The 18,095-nt window shown below is 36.2% G+C and overlaps 2 protein-coding genes across 4 annotated transcripts; one reads left to right on the top strand and one right to left on the bottom strand.

Annotated features, from left to right (window-relative positions):
* The first annotated feature begins 137 nt into the window (after window positions 1–137).
* On the top strand, window positions 138–10,795 carry LOC140769965 (MMS19 nucleotide excision repair protein homolog). 2 transcript variants are annotated; one of them, XM_073110928.1, is made up of 20 exons: window positions 138–348; window positions 623–685; window positions 782–836; window positions 1,392–1,489; window positions 2,735–2,893; window positions 3,005–3,064; window positions 3,175–3,363; window positions 4,259–4,312; window positions 4,824–4,910; window positions 5,023–5,737; window positions 6,633–7,012; window positions 7,114–7,187; window positions 7,609–7,714; window positions 7,972–8,852; window positions 9,051–9,132; window positions 9,398–9,509; window positions 9,583–9,659; window positions 10,111–10,191; window positions 10,332–10,411; window positions 10,501–10,795. In XM_073110928.1, the coding sequence occupies exons 1-20, from the start codon at window positions 277–279 to the stop codon at window positions 10,532–10,534; spliced, it is 3,459 nt and encodes a 1,152-aa protein (XP_072967029.1). In that variant the 5' UTR covers window positions 138–276; the 3' UTR covers window positions 10,535–10,795. The 2 variants fall into 2 exon arrangements, with proteins under 2 accessions (XP_072967029.1, XP_072967105.1); XM_073111004.1 differs by lacking the exons at window positions 138–348; window positions 623–685; window positions 782–836; window positions 1,392–1,489 and having other exon boundaries at window positions 2,866–2,893; window positions 3,005–3,095.
* Window positions 10,796–10,935: 140 nt separating this feature from the next.
* On the bottom strand, window positions 10,936–17,099 carry LOC140770094 (tryptophan--tRNA ligase, chloroplastic/mitochondrial). Of its 2 annotated transcripts, XM_073111127.1 has the most exons (16): window positions 17,007–17,099; window positions 16,883–16,973; window positions 16,644–16,787; window positions 16,269–16,356; window positions 16,022–16,063; window positions 15,395–15,484; window positions 15,172–15,294; window positions 14,195–14,266; window positions 13,787–13,899; window positions 13,674–13,695; window positions 13,505–13,570; window positions 13,226–13,282; window positions 12,609–12,655; window positions 11,908–11,989; window positions 11,601–11,690; window positions 10,936–11,400 (listed from the first exon to the last, which is right to left on the bottom strand). In XM_073111127.1, the coding sequence occupies exons 2-16, from the start codon at window positions 16,957–16,959 to the stop codon at window positions 11,266–11,268; spliced, it is 1,248 nt and encodes a 415-aa protein (XP_072967228.1). In that variant the 5' UTR covers window positions 16,960–16,973; window positions 17,007–17,099; the 3' UTR covers window positions 10,936–11,265. The 2 variants fall into 2 exon arrangements, with proteins under 2 accessions (XP_072967228.1, XP_072967312.1); XM_073111211.1 differs by lacking the exon at window positions 17,007–17,099.
* Window positions 17,100–18,095: the final 996 nt, after the last annotated feature.

Genomic DNA, 18,095 nt, shown 5'->3' on the forward strand with positions numbered 1-18,095 from the left:
ATATACGGCTACTTCTACTTCAAAAATAATTACTTTTTTTTTTTATAACTGACTAGATGATATAATAACCAGAATTCTCTTTTATATTACTATTTAACTCTGGTTAGACTAGCTAACTCAATCCTTACCATTTTAAACATAATCCTTCGTTCTTTTCGCGGCATCTGTTTCTTCCCGGCTCGGTCGGTGATCGGTCTCCAGAAGCCTCTCTTTGTTTGTTCTCTTCCCCGAAACTCCTAAAACCCTAAACCCCCGCCCCTCGTCCTCCACGCTCTAATGGCGAATCCGAGCTCTTGGATCCCCCACGTCGAGGCCTTCGTCGACACATCTCGCCCGAAGAACGAGCATGTCGTGTTCTCTTCTTTGCTGCCGCTCCTCCTCCTTTCTCTTTATGTCTTCTTTTTCCTGTTGAAATGCTGATCGGCATAAGGGTTTCTTTTGCTTGGATCTTCTTAAAGTAGTTTTCATTATTTTTTTCTTTGTTTTTTTGGGACAATTCTGAAACTAGGGTTTTCATCGTTGTATACCGAATTCTTTATCGTTATGTAGAAATTTCGAGCACAGCTGTTCTTTCTTTTGCGTTTCAATGCGATGTTAAGGTTTTCAGCTTGATTTTTAACAGGCGGCTAGTCTTGAGGCGATTGCAATATTGGTGAAGAAAGACATGCTATCCCTTTTGGAATTGGTGGGTTACCTGGACAAATTTTCTCATAATTATGTTCGTATATGTCTTAGAGATTCACTTTGTTCCCCCCCCCCCCTTTTTTTTTCGTTTATTAAGGTAAAAGAGATGGGGATGTATCTAACCACCACAGACCATGTCATTCGCTCAAGAGGTACGCATTCACGTTGTTGAACATTGATCTTGTCGTGCTACTAGTTTTTCTGACGTATGTGTGATGCTAATCTGATCCATGACGATGTCTAAATTATTAGTGGAAATGCGCACTAACGTCATACGTCCTCAATACTTGATTCTTTTTTGCTGTACTAAAACTATCTAGGCCGGGATGGTCTTTAATCAGGGTTGATGTCCTCTGAGCACTGGTCTAATCCAATGTATGAGCTTTTTAACATTATTTTTAATTAAAAGTGCAAGCATAATTTTATTGTTTTGGTACAAAATAATGGACAGTTCACATAATAGTGTGTATTTAATGCCAACCACATTTTTATTCAGTGTTGCAGGACATGTTCTGTTTGCTTTGAAAATTAGCTTTTCGTTTAGCCACCAAGTCTAATAGGACCATATTCTAGTTTATAAGCATGTTTTTGTCATTTATATTACTAGTAAATGCATAAATTTATTATTTGATTATTTTAGGATTTAGAGTGTCAGTGACATGTGTGTTTATTGCCAAGAGAATTACATGGTTTCACTGTTGTTGCAGGCATCCTACTTCTAGCAGAAGTTCTTACTAGTATTACTTTGAAGCCATTGGATAGCACCACCATAAATAGCTTGGTAAACTTCTTCACATCAAGGCTGGTAAGTCTTGAATCTTGCATCTGATATTTCTGTCTGATTATATTTCAGTGTTTTACGTCATTGCCTTTTCCTAACTATTAATGAAGTCATTTCATAAATTTCTAATTTTATAAATAATGAACCTTCTCTTTTTTATATTTTTCCTCAGCCAGTTACACTTCTTTGTTTATTCCTTTTTAACCAGTTAGAAAACTAGATATTACAATGTTGCCTGGAAAATACATACTCCTGAGGAATGATGTAAACAATTATCATTTCACCTAGCAAAAGGAGTGATTAGTAAAGTAATATTTCAAGATTTTTATGTCCTATCTTCTAGATAAAAATTTGGAGGACATGTATCCTGAAAACTAGGATATGAAGCACAAAATAAGGAGCAATTTGCTAGTGATCTGGTGATATCATCTTCTCTTGTTTAAGTAAGAAAGTTGAAAGATTGATAATTATATAGATTGAGATGACCTTGTTGCTACTAATTGTTGGTCACATGATTAATATAATTGGTGACAAACTAGTCTAAATTTGTCTGATGATTGAAAAGAGAAGGGGAACATCCACTGGGCTAAGGAGGAGAAAGGAGAAGGAAGAATACAGCCCACCTGGTTTGTGGGAGGTTAATGAGAGGAGAGAGGAGAAAAGATTAATGCATCCGACTGTAGAGAGAAGTATAAGAAAAGTGGAGAAGAGACTAATAAAAGGGGTCGTCAAGTTTTTATGTTGGGAACTGCTCTCAGAAAATTGGATTTTGTTTCGTAGCTTCACTGTTTCTTGAACTTCAATTCCTGATATTGAGATTTTCTGGTTGAGAACTGGTTGTTCCTCTAATCAGCCAACCTTATCAATTAGTTAGATCTATTTCCGTTTGTCCTCAAGCAATACTGATGGATTTGAAACATATGCTTGCTGAATTTATGCATTCCCTGTTTTTCTATTCAATCAGCAAGTGTATCGTACTTGTAAACTACTTTCCCTTGTTCAATCACCCAGTGTGTGTCACAACTTATTGGTCCAACTTAGCAATTTATGACAAAGGATAATTTCTTTTAAAGCATGCTGCCTGTTAAATTGCAAAACAAGTTAAATCTTTAATTATCAAATGCAACATATTCTAAGTATATCCATGTCATCTTGCAAGTTGTCCTCATACTTCTTGTGCCTTTCTGAGCTGTATTACTCTAGTTCTTTTATGCCCGGGCATATAAATTTTATGAATATGTTAAGTCACACCACATTTGATGATACCAGTCAGATTGGCAAGCTTTACATGGAGCACTAGTCGGTTGCTTGGCTTTGTTGCAAAGGAAAATCAGCACATGTAACATTTCAATCAATGATGCAAGAAAACTTGCTGAATCTTTCCTCACAAATGTTCAAGTGCAGTCCCTGGCAGCAAACGATCGCAAGGTTAACCTCAAGAATCTTCCTGAAGTATAGAGGCATTTGAGAAGCTTATTTAGTAGATATGTTTCTTTAGTAAATGTAATGCGTGTCTGATATTTGGTTACAATTTTTCAGCTATCTTTTGAAATACTTCGTTGCCTGTTGGATTACTACCCTGAGGCTGTTGTGATGCTGGTGACATGTCATCTTTTGCTTCTAACTTAGAGTTACAACATTCAATCTTTTGATTGGCCCACTCTTCACATTTTCCTTGTTATTACATATAATGAAATTTCTTCGAACAGGGTGACAACCTTGTTTATGGATTATGTGAAGCAATTGATGAAGAAAAAGATCCTCAATGCTTGATGCTTTCATTTCATCTGGTGGAAAGTGCAATGCGATTACTTCAAGATCAATCTGATTCAGTAGCGCACTTTGCTGGTGATGTCTTTGAGATCTTGAGTAAATATTTTCCTGTCTATTTTACTCATGTAAGTTCAATAGTGACCCATATTGTTACTATATTGACACATAATAATTTGTTTGCAGTTGATCAAGATGACTTATAATTTTGGGATTTTTTTTTTCATCTGACACCCTATATTATGTGTTTATTGCAAATATAAGAGTGGCTCAAGGTATTTTTGATGGTTATCGAAAATACAGGGATCATTACAAATAGTGCGGAGATGGGGTGTAAACTGCAATAAACAATTTAGGGTGCAAAATGAAAATGTTCCTATGATTTCATCCATATGAAGTCATGATTTTACTATTTAAAAATGGTGCAAAAGGCTCGACATTCCCTGCCCTTTTAAACCTTGCCATAATATGTGCTATAATCTTGGCATCCTATATGACTATCTATATCAGTTCTTCAGCTGGCGACTTTTTTTTTTTGGGTTAACTGCTATTTTCACTTGAGCATTTTTGAATGGTGCACTTGTTCCCATATAGTTGTTCACTTTTTCATTAACTATACATTAGGAGTGCAAACCTTCTGATCTTTAATGTGCCTAGGTCTGATCAAGCTTGGCATGAAGCTGATCTTGATCCTAGAAGCTAGAACTTAGAAGCAAACTTTATTTGCTCAATTTCATGTCTAGGCTGAATTAGGTGTAATTTTGAAATGACCTAAACTCGATCTTGATGTGAGATCGTGATCCTCTTGGTATGATAGTCTTAAATCTTAATTGTCTGGTAGAAAATCAAGTTTCATTCAATTGGATCAAACACAATTTAAATTTGATTAAACATCAAGGCAAGCCCAAACTTTAGCTCATCTAAGTTAAGCAGTTAGCACTAAACACAAGGAAAATGGTACTAGCTCTTGGATTTAGGTACATGATAGTTTTCTTCTTGATCTTTATCTTTATTTGATTTCAGGGTGGAGGCAATGAGCTAGGCGTTTCTAGAGATGGCATTTCTAGGGCATTAATGGTATGTCTTGTTCCCTTTTTCTCTTGCTTGGATGTTGCAATGTTCTTCCGTAATGATTTACTAATTTGGAAGTTATGCAAACTTGGCCAATTCCTGGTGCTATCAAAGCATGGGATAGTGATTTCAAACCATGAGGCTCGTCCTTTTTTATGGGGGAGATTAACTCTCAACTAGTGCTTCTTACGTGCAAGAAAAATAGCACAAAGTACAAACAAGCAATTAATCAGTCTGTTCAGCTTGGCTATGAGAAAATAATGACTGAATAGTTCTCTAGAAGTAATTACATTTTGTGAGCTTAGACTTTAGAAACACTTGAAATTACTATCTGATATGCCTATACCTCTTTATATCTGCAATTCTTCTATAAACGCTGTTGTTTTCTGGATGTACTATTTTATCTGCAGTTCTTTTTTCCTTCATTTTGCTACAAGATGGTCCTAATCTTGGAGCTTGCCGAAAAGTCTTCTGATCATTTCATATATGCAACATTATCTGCTTCTAAATGTTGCAGGTTGCCTTCTGTTCTACTCCATATTTTGAGCCATTTGCCATCCCATTGCTTCTTGACAAACTTACCTCCTCTCTTCCATTAGCAAAGGTTTGTAATATCAGATCATGATGCAAATTGTTTACAAGATGAACTTAGTTAGTGAAACATCTCCTCTGAGAGCTTCTAGGATTGTATTTATTCTGATGACTTGTCTTTACAGCTTGATTCTTTGAAATATCTTAATAATTGCATCCCCTCTTATGGAGCTGATAGAATGGCCAAACATTCCAAAGCTATTTGGTCAAATTTAAAAGATGTAATTTTTAGTTCAGCACAAGGATGTTTCTTGTCGACTTCAGAATTTGCTCAAGATATAGAAACAGAGGAGTACCAAATTGGGAAAGAAGCTCTAAATTGCTTGCAAACTGCCATTTTGTATTTAACTTCTCCAGATAAAGATCTTCTCTTAAATTTGATTTTGGATGATGTGGATATTGCAAGCAAATTTCAAGTTGTAATGAGCTCCATAGATATTTCAGAAGAATGTAAAAATCATTTAAATGCTCTTGGAAGCATCTTTTCTGTGCTGCTGAAGAGCTCCACTTATTTCTGCAATAGAGTGTTTCAAAAGTATTTTCCTCATTTGATGGATATCTTGGGAATTCCTGCAAGCAGTACGTCTTCTATTGTATCTATAGACAGCACCACTGGAATGAATATTGGAGCTCTTTATCTATGTGTTGAAATACTTTCGTCATGTAAAGAATTGACTTTGGCTTCTCGAGAGGTCTCCAAAGTTAGTCCAGTGCAAGAAACTTGGTGGCATGTCCTGAAAAAAATTTCTGACCCTTTAAGCCATTTTTTTCGAGCACTCCTAGATGCAAGCTCCAAAACTGTGAATAACAGGATCGGACAAGAACATGTCCTATGTGGTGGTAAAGTTTACTATCTTTAACATTTCTTCTGCATTAGATTTTAACATTTGGAACCAAAATTTCACTGCTAATATTAATCATGTTCGACTAGTAACACATATTGTAGTATTCTTGGAAGCTAAATTTCATCAATCAATGATGATCAGCTTACATAAGATGGTATTTGTTTACACAGCTCTTATCCATCTTGTTTTTTTCTTTCACTATTATTTATCTAATGTAGCCTTATTTTAAGTATATTGTGCCCTGTTGGAATGCTGGCATTCCATGGTGCTTCAACTGTATTCTTTTCCACAACATTCTTTCTCAAGCAATTTTATGAAGAAATGTACAAGTTCAAAATACTTGTTTGCCTTCTATTTTCTACAATGAAAGTAGAAACTGACATCTGCATCCTTCATCTACATTAAAGAAATATGCTTTTGAAATTCTTGTTGCTAGTCTCTTTTCTGTTCTCATTCCATTGCTTAATCATTGTCTGAGGTGAAAATGAGGAGATGATACAAAGCTTTTGTTGAGTCTCATGATGGATCGAGCATATAATTGCCTATGTAGAAAGGAGGGCATTTGATGATGGTCTAAGGATCCATCTCTTTCTTAACATTGAAAATTGTAGCGGGCAGGAATTGTAACTTATGTGGCTATTTATGCACAGCTGTGTACTGAGGATTTGTGTATTATCTTCATAACATGGCTCTGTGTGATTTTTTTTAGATAGAATGTAGACAATCACATGTCTTATTGTTCATAATTGTCATGTAGAAAAGAAAGTAAAAGGTGGCCTTGATTGTATTTTCATCTTAGTTCAAATTGATGGTCTCTATATTATCCTACATTTTAGCAGTGATGTTCTCAATAATCTGATGAATCATTTTTTTTTATCTATTGTTTGCAGTAAGGGGTTTGCAGGTGCTTGCAACATTTCCAGGGCACTACTTACCTATATCTGAGGATGTTTATCGAGATATTCTATCAATATTCATGTCAGTCATCACTTGCAAATATGAAGATGCATACCTGTGGAAATTGTCATTGAAAGCATTAGTTGAGATTGGTTTATCTGTTGACAAGTTTCACGATTTTGAGAAAGGAATAATTTACAGCAGAACTGTTGTTGGAAGTATCATATCTTTGCTTCAACTTGATAATCCTACCATGCCCCTTACCCTAAAGCTTGATGCAATTTGTGAAATTGGTGCTGTTGGGCTGGATCATATGTCAAGAGTAGTTCGAGCACTTGAGGAAGCTATAATTTTCAATATTTCCAGAGCCTGTGTATGTTCTTGAGTTTAATTAACTTCTTATTGCTTGTAACCTTCCAATTTTGTTATACTGCATAACATGGTGGATGGAATCAATCATCTTTTCCCATTCAGATTGATGGAAGAATGGAACTTGTGGAGATTGTAGTTGCTCTGCTCACATGCTACTCAAGTCAAGTGCTTCCATGGTATGATCACATTTATGTCCAGTTCCCAGTACTGTCTTAAAATTGCTGGAGTAAAAATTTTCTTAGTCGTATGATTACATTGTTTTGGAGGAGTGGTGGATGCAAGACAACTTCTTAGTCATGGATGCAATGGACATCAAATTGTTGTATGAAGATTTCCACAAAAAAAGCTGATTTTGCATTTCCCAAACTATGTTCCAATGAATATTAAAATAAAAGGGCATAAGTAAGATAATAATATCTAACTCGAAGTAAATGCAATTTTTGTTAGACAGATAGCTTGATAAATCTAATACTGCTTTTTTCTAGCTGACTTACACTAATTATCAGTTTCCATCAAATTTTAAAGTGACTCTAATTTGTTTCATTTTATTCAATGTTCTTGTTGCTATTTTTGATATAACCTGTCTCCGACAATCAGGTTATACACTCACGGAATCTTCAATGAAATTGCAACAAGATTTGCTATCTGTATCTGGAATGAAATGGAAAATTTAAGAGTTCCAAATGAAAAATTAAAAGATCAGGTAACAGTTGTTATCATTGCACTTTTGTTTCCTCTGTTACTCCATTGTGGTCTCAAAGCTACTGACTTAAATGTTGCATTGTATTTCTAGATTGCTTTGGTGTTCTAAAGCTTTAAAAGTTTCGGACAACTGAGCTGTATGCGAATAGGCAAATTTTTTTTGTAAAATCTATAATTATGTAGTTGGATTTTAGAAGTCTGCTTCAATATCTGGATGGCTGCTATTGTGAAGAATATTTTACATGCTCTGTTGTACAGGGTTTTCTTGATTCACTAATGAGGACAATGAAGCTTTTAGTTGCGGGCTGTACTGAAGAACATCAGTCCTTAATTGTAAAGAGAGCTTATAGTATTGTATCGTCAAGTACTTCTCTTCTAGTCGAATCACTGCCTCGTCCTTTCTCTAAGATAGAAGGGGTAGAGCTTCCTCCAGATTTCCTTCGAAATGAATGGTTTGTATATCTCTTTTCATCAGTAGTGATAGCACTTCATCCACAAACACTTCTGCCAGATGTTAATGTATTAGTGAACCTTTTTATGGGCTTCCTCCTTGAGGGACATGTACCACCAGCTCAAGCATTAGCTTCTATTGTCAACAAGTGGTCAACTAACATCAATATATCAGAATGTTCAAGTGTGCATTCCTTGGATAAAGCAATTGAAGTTGTTCTTGAGAGGTGCTTTTCAAGTGTACTAGGCAGCAGCCATTTGAGGAAGTTGAACTCTTCTGATGACAGCGAAGGTGATACAAGTTGCTTGCATCTCTTAAAGAATGATGCCTGTTCCAAAATAAATGCCGTGAGTGGTTTGGCATGGATTGGGAAAGGTTTGCTTATGAGAGGTCATGAAAAGTTGAAGGAAATCACTATGTTCCTTCTAAAATGCTTAATTTCAAGTCAAAATATTGAGGTCATGCCTTCACATCTAAAAGAATCTGGAAATTGTGATGAACTGGATACATGCTTTCTTCTTGCAAAAGCTGCAGCTGATGCCTTCAATGTAATTATGAGTGATTCAGAAGTTTGCTTGAATAAAAAGTTCCATGCCACAGTAAAGCCACTTTATAAGCAGCGTTTCTTCTCAAGCTTGATGCCTGTGCTTCTGTCTTCAATCAAAGAATCTATTACATTGAGCACAAAGTATGTATTAGCATTCTCAAAATTTCTGTGTTCTATCTCGATTTTGGCTATGTTATTTTTCTTCGCATTTCTTTCATCTCTCCATATTTGGTGCTTTATTGAAAAAAAGTTGACTGTAATTTAAGGTCTCATTGGTTATTAATGTCATAAATCCTTGTTGTGACAAGGCCCTAGAACTGACTTTCAACTGTCATTCAGTTACAGAATGGTACTGTATCGAGCTTTCGGGCATGTTATTTCTGATGCTCCACTAGCTGCTGTTGTTGCTGAAGCCCATAAGGTTTGTTCTATATAGCAATGCTACATATATAACATACATGATACAGAAGCATGACATTACTGGTCTTATATATGGGACACCATGCCGTGCCAATATTTCTGTGTCAGTACAGCACCATCCTGCTTGATACATACCGTGCTGGCAAGCTTGCATGCACGCAGCTTTTAAGATCTTGCATATCCTTACTGTTTCTTCCTGCTGATTTTGTTTGAAAGTGAGTTTGCTTGAAAGTAAAGTTTGTGCCCTGTTGGTTTTTCTTTTGCAGATCATACCTACACTGATAGATAGCTTAGCTGTACTTAGTCTGGATGCTTGGAATAAAGATCTGATGTATAGCCTACTTCTTGTCTTATCTGGAATCCTAATGGATGTCAATGGTGAGATCTTCTAAACATTAGACAGTATTATATTATTTAGATTATTAAGCTGTGTTTTTGCATGTGAATGCAGGAAAAGAATCCATCATAGAGAACATTCATATCATCATTAGACTCCTTACACAACTTGTTTCTTACCCTCATATGATGGTAAATTCTTCTCTTTAGAAACTAATTTGTTACTATCACTGTTACTAGCGCTATACTATTGGTCTTTTACTATTTGTCTTTTGCTTTCAAAAGCAACAGAAATACTATTTAGCGTCTTTTCAGCGGGTGTTATATCCATTGCTAGTAATACTTGCCCATTCAACACGGTCTGATTTGAATTTTACATGCTTATTTTTTTCCTTCATTGCTGCAACTTTGAGAGAGGAACTATTGTTTTGAAAATGAGATTGGAAACCTCTATTTCCTGATCTTCCTAATTCCTATGGTGTAGATGACAGTATCTGATATAAGCAGGCTGTGTCAAAATATGTTGATCACCAATTTATTCTGTTGCGAACTACCAATATTTCCTTTCTGACTCATTTCTTGGGTAACTTAACCTTAATCCAAGATTTTGCTGATTTTCTGGATTGTTCTCTTTTGTTTCTAGCTTGTTCGGGAAACAGCAATTCAATGTCTTATAGCCATGTCAGGTCTTCCTCATTCAAGAATTTATCCCATGCGACCACAGGTCAGTTCGGATATTCTTGTTGTAGAGGTTCAATTCATCTAGTTCTAGTACATTGTTGTTTTTTCCTTAAATTTTGTGTGTCATTTCCTGGAGGATCTCTCCAAAATTGAATATAAAATGTATATTAAATCTGCTTGCAGGTCCTACGAGCTGTAACCAAGGCTCTTGATGATAAGAAAAGGGCTGTCCGTCGAGAGGCTGTTAGATGTCGGCAAACATGGTTTGATATTCATACCATTTTTTGATACATTTCTAACAAATTATTTTGTTATACTTGTAACCCCCACTTCCACACATACAAACACACAGGGCATCAATTGCTTCAAGAAGTCTGCATTATTGAGGAAGATGAAGTGAAAGCAATCCCTAGAAGTATTTAGAGAGGCTCTTCTCATAACTGTCTTACCTTCCACATGTACACGCATATCAAGCTGATCTCGTAATATAGATTGAAATGAGATGAGTTTTTTTTTTGGAGGTGATTATTTCAGATTCTGCGCACTTAAATGTAAATTGCTTCTTTGTTTTTTTTTATTTTAATTATTCAAGAGCTCAAAGGTTAAATATGTGCTAGACAAAAGACAAGACTCTAGATACAAAGATGAGATTCTTAACCTCCATCAAGTTTTCACATGCAACTCATTTAACAGATTTCTTATCCCATCTACTAGCAATCAAACAATTCGCAAAGGGGACCTTTCTGTAATCATCAATAAGCAGATGCACCTCGTAAACCAGTATTCTCACTGAAATATAAAAGAAACAACCATTAATCTCAGAGTACTATAATATTATTTCACAATTCTAACAATTAAACCTTGGATGGTAAAGAAACTAATCATGAAAAAATAGAAGACAAAAGAAGAGTTGTAACAGAAGACAAGTACTTTCGATCAAATATATCAATGGTGCCCCACTTCAAATAACCGTTTGGAATTTCCAAGGGGCTATAACATTCGATAAGAAAAGAAAATTGCAAAAAAGGTGGCTTAAAACTTGCTGTCTCGGGATGGATAAACTAAAGGGTTTTGACTTGCTTTTGGTAGTGACAAATCACTTCAACCACGAACTACACTATCTCCGCAAGAAACCCATTGCTTGGTAAACATTACTGAGTGTGGCATCAGCAATATCAGCTGCTTTTCTTGCACCGTCGGCAAGAATGTTATCCAAGTAGACAGGATCAGAGGTGATCTCCTCATACCGAACCTAAAAGAGACGCACGAGTTCTTATTTTGAAAAGGAATCTAATAAGCAGTTAAAGAACATGAAAAATGAACTTCAAAAACTACACCAATGAAGAAACTCAATGTATTTGAACAGTTATCATTAGCACAATGCCATCAGAAAGTATACGAGTAAGATCTCATATAAACACAAACCCAGATGATCTCAAAATTGTATTTAACCTGAATCGGATGCAAATGATCGATTAAAGCATCTGTAAGGTTTGATTTGAATGTCCCCCAGTTCATATCTTGGCATTCCAGAGCAACTTCCTGGGATAAATAGTGCATGAGGAGCTAATTAAATGAATAGGTAATGTAAACAACAAAAAAGAAGATGATGGGCCATGGATCAAGAAGCCAGTTCAAACTAGTAAAATAGCACACAGCATAAATGTACAACAGTAATAAATGAAGGATCATAATTAGGTAAGCATCATGGCCTGAACTAGGCATGAACCCATCTAGATAATTGCATTCAAACCATTACCTCCTTTGTCCTTCCAGTTATAAGCTGGTATACTGAAAGAAGGTTGTTGCATTCAGGCCTCTCTGGGTTGTCGAACTCCAAGCTGCAAGTTGTGAAGTCCAAGAACAGAAAAAGGGCTTATCTTTGATATAGAAGAAAGAAAACTATCTTGAAGCAGCTACAAATACAAGTTAAAAATACCAGAAAAACTAATAAGGGTATTCAATATCTATAACAATATTTTCTGACAAATGCTTCCAGATTTAAATGCCATCAACTTTTCCCACCATTCAGCTTGTGAGCTCACTGTAGTGACAGTTCCTCTGCATTCTTAGGCCAATAATATCATCTCTCATTGATTTACCAGAATTACTTTATGTAATCCATTTTGTGGCAACCCCCAATAGTATCTTACTTTTTGTATGACATGCTGGAACTAACTAAAATTTAAACTTCCATGCCTGCAAGCAACAGAAGATATATTGCTGTAGTATGGGTATGGTCCATCAAGTATTGCTAGCATGCAGACATGAGCTAAGGAAAGATGAATATACACACTGTGTAAGCATAACACATGGCCAACAAATGGATGATAGAACATGTGAATCGGAAAGTCATACATGAACAGATATTTATAAACAAGCAAATTGTCAACTGCTCCTATGAATAGAGTAGAAAGTGAAATGAAAGGAAAAGAGATGGAGAAATTCATGATTACAAACCCAGGAAATGAGTCAGTTTTGCATCGCTTAATCTTGTTCACAATTACCTAGAAAACAACAAATAATGTTAGTACAATAGCAATAGCAAAGATGAGATATAGATTCAGGAAAATATTAACGAAAATATTACGGCACAGGGATAGCAAGGCAAGGTTCGCTAATAATGTTTCTATATACGCTTAGATGATCTTTTGACACAACCAATTAGCAGAAATGAGAACCACGGGTTCCACAAGTTTCAATAGCATTCCATCCATTTCTAGTATTGGTCCTCTGCATTGTATTTAACATTTGCCAAAGATACAAATAGAGAACAAACTACAGAATAATGATCCAAAAGTTCATCTAATAAACCTTTTAAAATCTAAAGTGTGGTGAGGTCGTGATATAACAATATTCACAGTCTGTCAGCACAGTTTAATGCTGCAATATCCAACAGAGAGAGAGAGAGAGAAAGAGAGAGAGAGAGACCCTTGATTGGACTGGCAAGCAATATGGAGTATTTCCAGCTACCAAGAAAGCAAAGCAGCATAAAGTTCTGAATCATACTGTAACACAGGTTTTGTCCAAATTCTAAGGTACATGTATGTGAGTGCATCATGCACGAATATTCTTACATCTTTTGGGTCAAGCAGGTTGATTCGAGACTGATCCGAAGGAGCAGACTTCGACATCTATCAAACATAACCAGAAAAACAGTCAGTAGAACACCGAAGCATACAGGATGCAACAGTTTAGTGGAGGAGCAAAAGGGTTTAAATGCTTCATCCGATTATATGGGATAATGCATAATGCATTATGAGAAAGATTGACAGATTAATTATTTCATTAGTATGCACTCAAATATGACAGTATTTTGCAATCGAACTATTCGTAAAATGAATATCCTCAAGTACCTTAGAAAGTCCATCAGTCAAGGACATCACTCGAGCCCCTGTAGGTGGAATAAGGGCTTCTGGAACCTTAACGAGAAGATGAATACTGGTAAGAACAAACTGATTTGGTTGGATCTTAAAAGGAGGAAAGATAAAATAGGTCTTAGAAAGTGAAATATGGAAGGCACACCTTAAAAATTGCACCGCCTTTCCTGCAAACAGGAATATGCTATGAGATTAAAATAGAGCAATTAAACTACCAAATGAATAGACAGAAAGTTGAAACAAAATAAATCCTGTTACCCTCCCATTTTTTTCCACTTCCTTCCACCGTACAGATAATTTACTCGTTCAGCAAGTTCGCGAGTCAATTCCAGATGTTGTTTCTGGTCCTCACCAACAGGTACCAAATCAGACTGCATTCATGAGCGAGCATTATCTATCTATATGGATAGAGATTATCAATTCAACAGTAAGATCTCAATATCCAAAATGTGCATTAGACTTGACATAATCCATAAATGTGAAATGATGATGATGATGATGATGATGATGATAGTTATACTTATAATTGTAGTAGTAATAGTAGTAAAAGAATAAATAATAATAACAATAATTATTATTGTAATTATAATTATAATAAAGGAACTGGCAACACTTCTTGTTTCGATTTCATGGTGAAGAAAAACATAAAGTGATGCACAGATTTACCTGATACAAAAGGATATCAGAAGCCATGAGAACGGGATAAGTAAGAAGTGCTACTCCAACATTTTCATCACCCTATGGATCCAAGAATTAAAAAGATAGTTTCTCAAGATGAAGGTCATATTTGACAATTTTTCGAAAAAAGAAAACATAGAAGGTTTATGATATATATGCTTAGTATTGACATTTAACAAGTTCGCTGCCTCAAAATGCTGTTCTGAAAAACCAAGAAAAGTATAAAATGAAAGAAAAGAAGTGTAAGGCCTATGCATATTGCCTAGGAAAAATATTCACATGATCGCATCTTATATGCATATACTGCAAAGAAATGTGAATACCAATCTAAAGAATGGCCTAGTGATTGTACTTGCTGCATCATGAAGATCAAACTAACAGAGAAAGGATTGAAGAAACATTCTGTGTCAGGATGATCTCATACTCGAAATGTAAACCTTGAACTAAAACATAAGATCATAGTTTAAGGCGAAAAGGTAGCATCTGGAATCTGTTCTGGTATGGCTTGGGGTCACATGTTTGACATTGTCTCCTAACCTTGTTCTACAACAGAACTTTGAAGGGCTATCCTCAATCATGAATTCAACAATTCTCACAACTTTGATCAATACTGCACAACTTTCAGATTTAATAGCAGAACTATCACTTTCAGGGAAATGCCTTGTAGATAAGTTAACAACACTGGCCTATGTGTCTGTGAAGTGTTCATTTCCAGTATGGCCAATGAAATCTAATCCAGAAAGAAGGCTTGAATAGGCACAGCATCACTGGATCGAAATCAGATATGCACTATCACTCAACCAGATTAGGAACCATCAAAACAAAGTATACAGATATGATATAAGTCAGAATATTTTAGTATGGAATAATTTGACAACTACGAAGGAAGGCTACTACAGATACAATATGCACGAAAGGTAAAGAAAAGGTGATGGTGAAGAAGCTGTCATACAGCGATGACGCACCGCCTTGCGTGATTTTTCTTTAAACTGAATCATTTTGTTCAGCCAACCAAGAGGGGTAGCAGAACTAAGTAGCCACATCAGCTCCACATGGGCACGAACATGAGATTGCACAAAGACAGAAGCCTGAAAAACCAAGAGATGTATTTCTCTTCTTATTTCAAAAACAAAAAGAAATTCAAATGAAAATGCTGATTTAATGGAAAAACAAGCTGCAAGTTTGGACCTTGGAAGTGTCCACACCACATGCCAGATATATAGCAGCTGTACTTCTTGTTGCTTTAGATAGCTCTGGGGCATCATATGGTAAAGTTATCTGTACATAGTCAAATCAGAAAGTTGAAGATATAAATAAAAAATATGTATGCAAAAAAAAAAAAAAGGCAGCAAAAGTGTGTAACTAATTATTATATTTGACTGACCATTTTTTGCTTTCCCATGAATGATCACTCCAAGATTATAAGAAGTAAATTGGACCTTTACCGAGTTAACTGCCACACCTTTAGAGTGGCATATTCATATATGAAAGGTTCCACAGAAGCACTTTTCAAGGTTCTTGAATCTCCTATCTATTAAGGAGAAATGAGGACCAAGCATCACACTCATAAGTAACTCTAACAGTCCTCAACTCCAATAGTCCAATGTAGTTAACAGGTGGTATACGCACAAAAAAAAAAAAGCATATGCTCTAGTTAAACAGATCAGAGTACATTCATTTGGCAAAAGAAGTAGAAGGCAAGTATGCAACAATATGACTAAATGCATGCTGCCCTTAGTGCAAATCATGGCAGCATTTGTGGCTTCATATTTCTCTACATGCCTATATGAACATTGTAGCTGTAAGGAAGCTTACCGCATGTAAGTCTACAATGAAGAAGAACGTTTCATAGATATTCTGCAAGGAATAGGAAAATGCAAGTCAACATATGAATTCTACAATGTGAGTACAAGGACTGCACAGGTGCTAACTTTTTTAACCTGAGACCTTGACACTTTGACCCAATGAAGGATAATTCAACTCCACATAGTGGTCAAAAGACTCAAAATGAATATAAAAATTGTGAAATATGAATTTTTATGATTAAAGGAAGCAATACAACCTGAAGCGAAATCCAATTCTTAATGGCACCAAGATAATTTCCAAGGTGTACCGATCCTGTTGGTTGGACACCAGAAACAACCCTTTTCCTGTACGATAGAAGTTTGAATACAAGATTATCATAAATAAAGCAGCAATTCAAATGTGTACAAGTTCCGAGCACAAATAGATGAAAGTAATAGCATAGTTACATTATCTGCCTCTGACTATTTAGAGTTTATGCAATTGCAAAAGTAAATTTTCAACTCAAAATTGGTCCTTAGGTCACTCAGACAAGGAGTCAAACATATTGCGTGCAAGTAAAAGAAGGGAATTTCGGGTTACCCTTCGCTTTTTACGTCAAAATAAAGACTACTAAAAACATCGCAAAGGTTACTTTTTCGCCGGAGCGGATGAAGTTTCGGAGCTCTCCGCTTCCGACACAGAGACGGTACAGTTGCATCGGTGCGGCGTAACGGGGCGGAGATGGAAGCGAGAAGGAATGTCTCCTCGGGTTGCTTTCGCGTTGCGACCGCGACAGCTGTTACCAACGAAAGAAGAGGAAAATAGCGGGGTTAAGTGTCGGAATCGGAAGGATCGTATCAGTGGGAAGTGAAGGAAATCTCCGTTACGGACGTGATTGAATTGCCCAGGCGAGAAGAGCGGGAGCTACAGGAAAGCGTGAGGAAGTGGGAGAGAAGAGAACGACTCATCGCCGACGAAGTCTTCTCTCTCTCTTCTCTCTCTCTCTCTCTCTCTCTCTCTCTCTCTCTCTCTCTCTCTCTCGCTCCTCTATTTCTTTGTTTCTTGTTCGCGATTGGGCTCTGAGAGGATGACGAACGAATGACGAGGGAGAGGAAGATTTTAGATTATGATCATATGATGCTCAATGGTTTTGAAGCAATTGACGTGGACGATTAACGACGGATGTGATTGAGAGGATAGTGCGGGGATAGTAATTAGTCTTCTTGACCTTTATTTGACCAAAATCAAATGCACACAAAAATAAAGCAATAAATAAATAGTAGAATTACTCCTCAGAATTATCTAATTCTGTGTAGGTAATTACATTTCATATAAATTAAAATGCAAAATTTATACTTCTATTCTTCCGGATTGAATTAAATACGATGCTGGGTCATAATTCGGGAGTGAAATTGTGATTTAAACATTGTTAATGTCTCAAGAGAGCTGAAACAGTGCTCAATCATACCCCCCCATACTGGTTTCAGTGTGGTCAACGCTGTCGATAGCTTCGTCTTTCCTATGTTCTCCTGCATCAAGAATTCAAGATTCTCTATACCAGCAGAGTGAACAACACCACTGCACGTAATATTCTGTCAGGCTTGCTCTTCGAAGCAAATCATGTAGCCAAAGAATGGAGCCACGTTGGGATTACGCTTGTAAGTTGTAACCCTTCTCGATGGATGGTCTACGGACTGCCTTGGGTTAAGTGTGCAGATGGGTCAGAGAAGATGGATCTCCATGATTATGATTCGATCAGAAGAGCTATTTTCATTTACAGAAAAGAAAGAAAGAAAAAATCTTACTACCAAATAGAGACTATGTACATTTGAGCAACACAATGACGACGTTGCTTCGCTTGATCAGAAAATAAAGACAGTAACGGTAATAACAATTGCAGGGCATAACTGCCTTTGCCTTTTGTGATTTTGTCCTTTGAAGGATTACATGCTGGACTTACAAGTTTCTACCATGTTGCAGAGATGCTGAAAAAATATATTTGATGGATAGATAATCAAATTTTGATGGTAAAGGCTGTTCAAATGCTACAGAATTCTGACTCTGTGATATCGTTGTTTTTGGTATCACAGGTGTTGGTTTTCAT

This window comes from Typha angustifolia, chromosome 1 (genome assembly GCF_048772165.1).
Source record: "Typha angustifolia cultivar Huaian chromosome 1, ASM4877216v1, whole genome shotgun sequence".
Lineage (NCBI taxonomy): Eukaryota > Viridiplantae > Streptophyta > Magnoliopsida > Poales > Typhaceae > Typha > Typha angustifolia.

What these genes read in the sequence shown, in the direction of transcription:
- LOC140770094 (XM_073111127.1), bottom strand. Translation starts at nt 16,959, where the DNA reads ATGAGTCGTTCTCTTCTCTCCCACTTCCTCACGCTTTCCTGTAGCTCC. An exon ending in TCATCCGCTCCGGCGAAAAA is followed by an intron (nt 16,357 to 16,643) that starts GTAACCTTTGCG and finishes TCTATCGTACAG; the next exon opens with GAAAAGGGTTGTTTCTGGTG. An exon ending in AAGGCGGTGCAATTTTTAAG is followed by an intron (nt 13,571 to 13,673) that starts GTGTGCCTTCCA and finishes CTTCTCGTTAAG; the next exon opens with GTTCCAGAAGCCCTTATTCC.
- LOC140769965 (XM_073110928.1), top strand. Translation starts at nt 277, where the DNA reads ATGGCGAATCCGAGCTCTTGGATCCCCCACGTCGAGGCCTTCGTCGAC. An exon ending in TTCCTGTCTATTTTACTCAT is followed by an intron (nt 3,364 to 4,258) that starts GTAAGTTCAATA and finishes ATTTGATTTCAG; the next exon opens with GGTGGAGGCAATGAGCTAGG. An exon ending in CCTCTCTTCCATTAGCAAAG is followed by an intron (nt 4,911 to 5,022) that starts GTTTGTAATATC and finishes TTGTCTTTACAG; the next exon opens with CTTGATTCTTTGAAATATCT.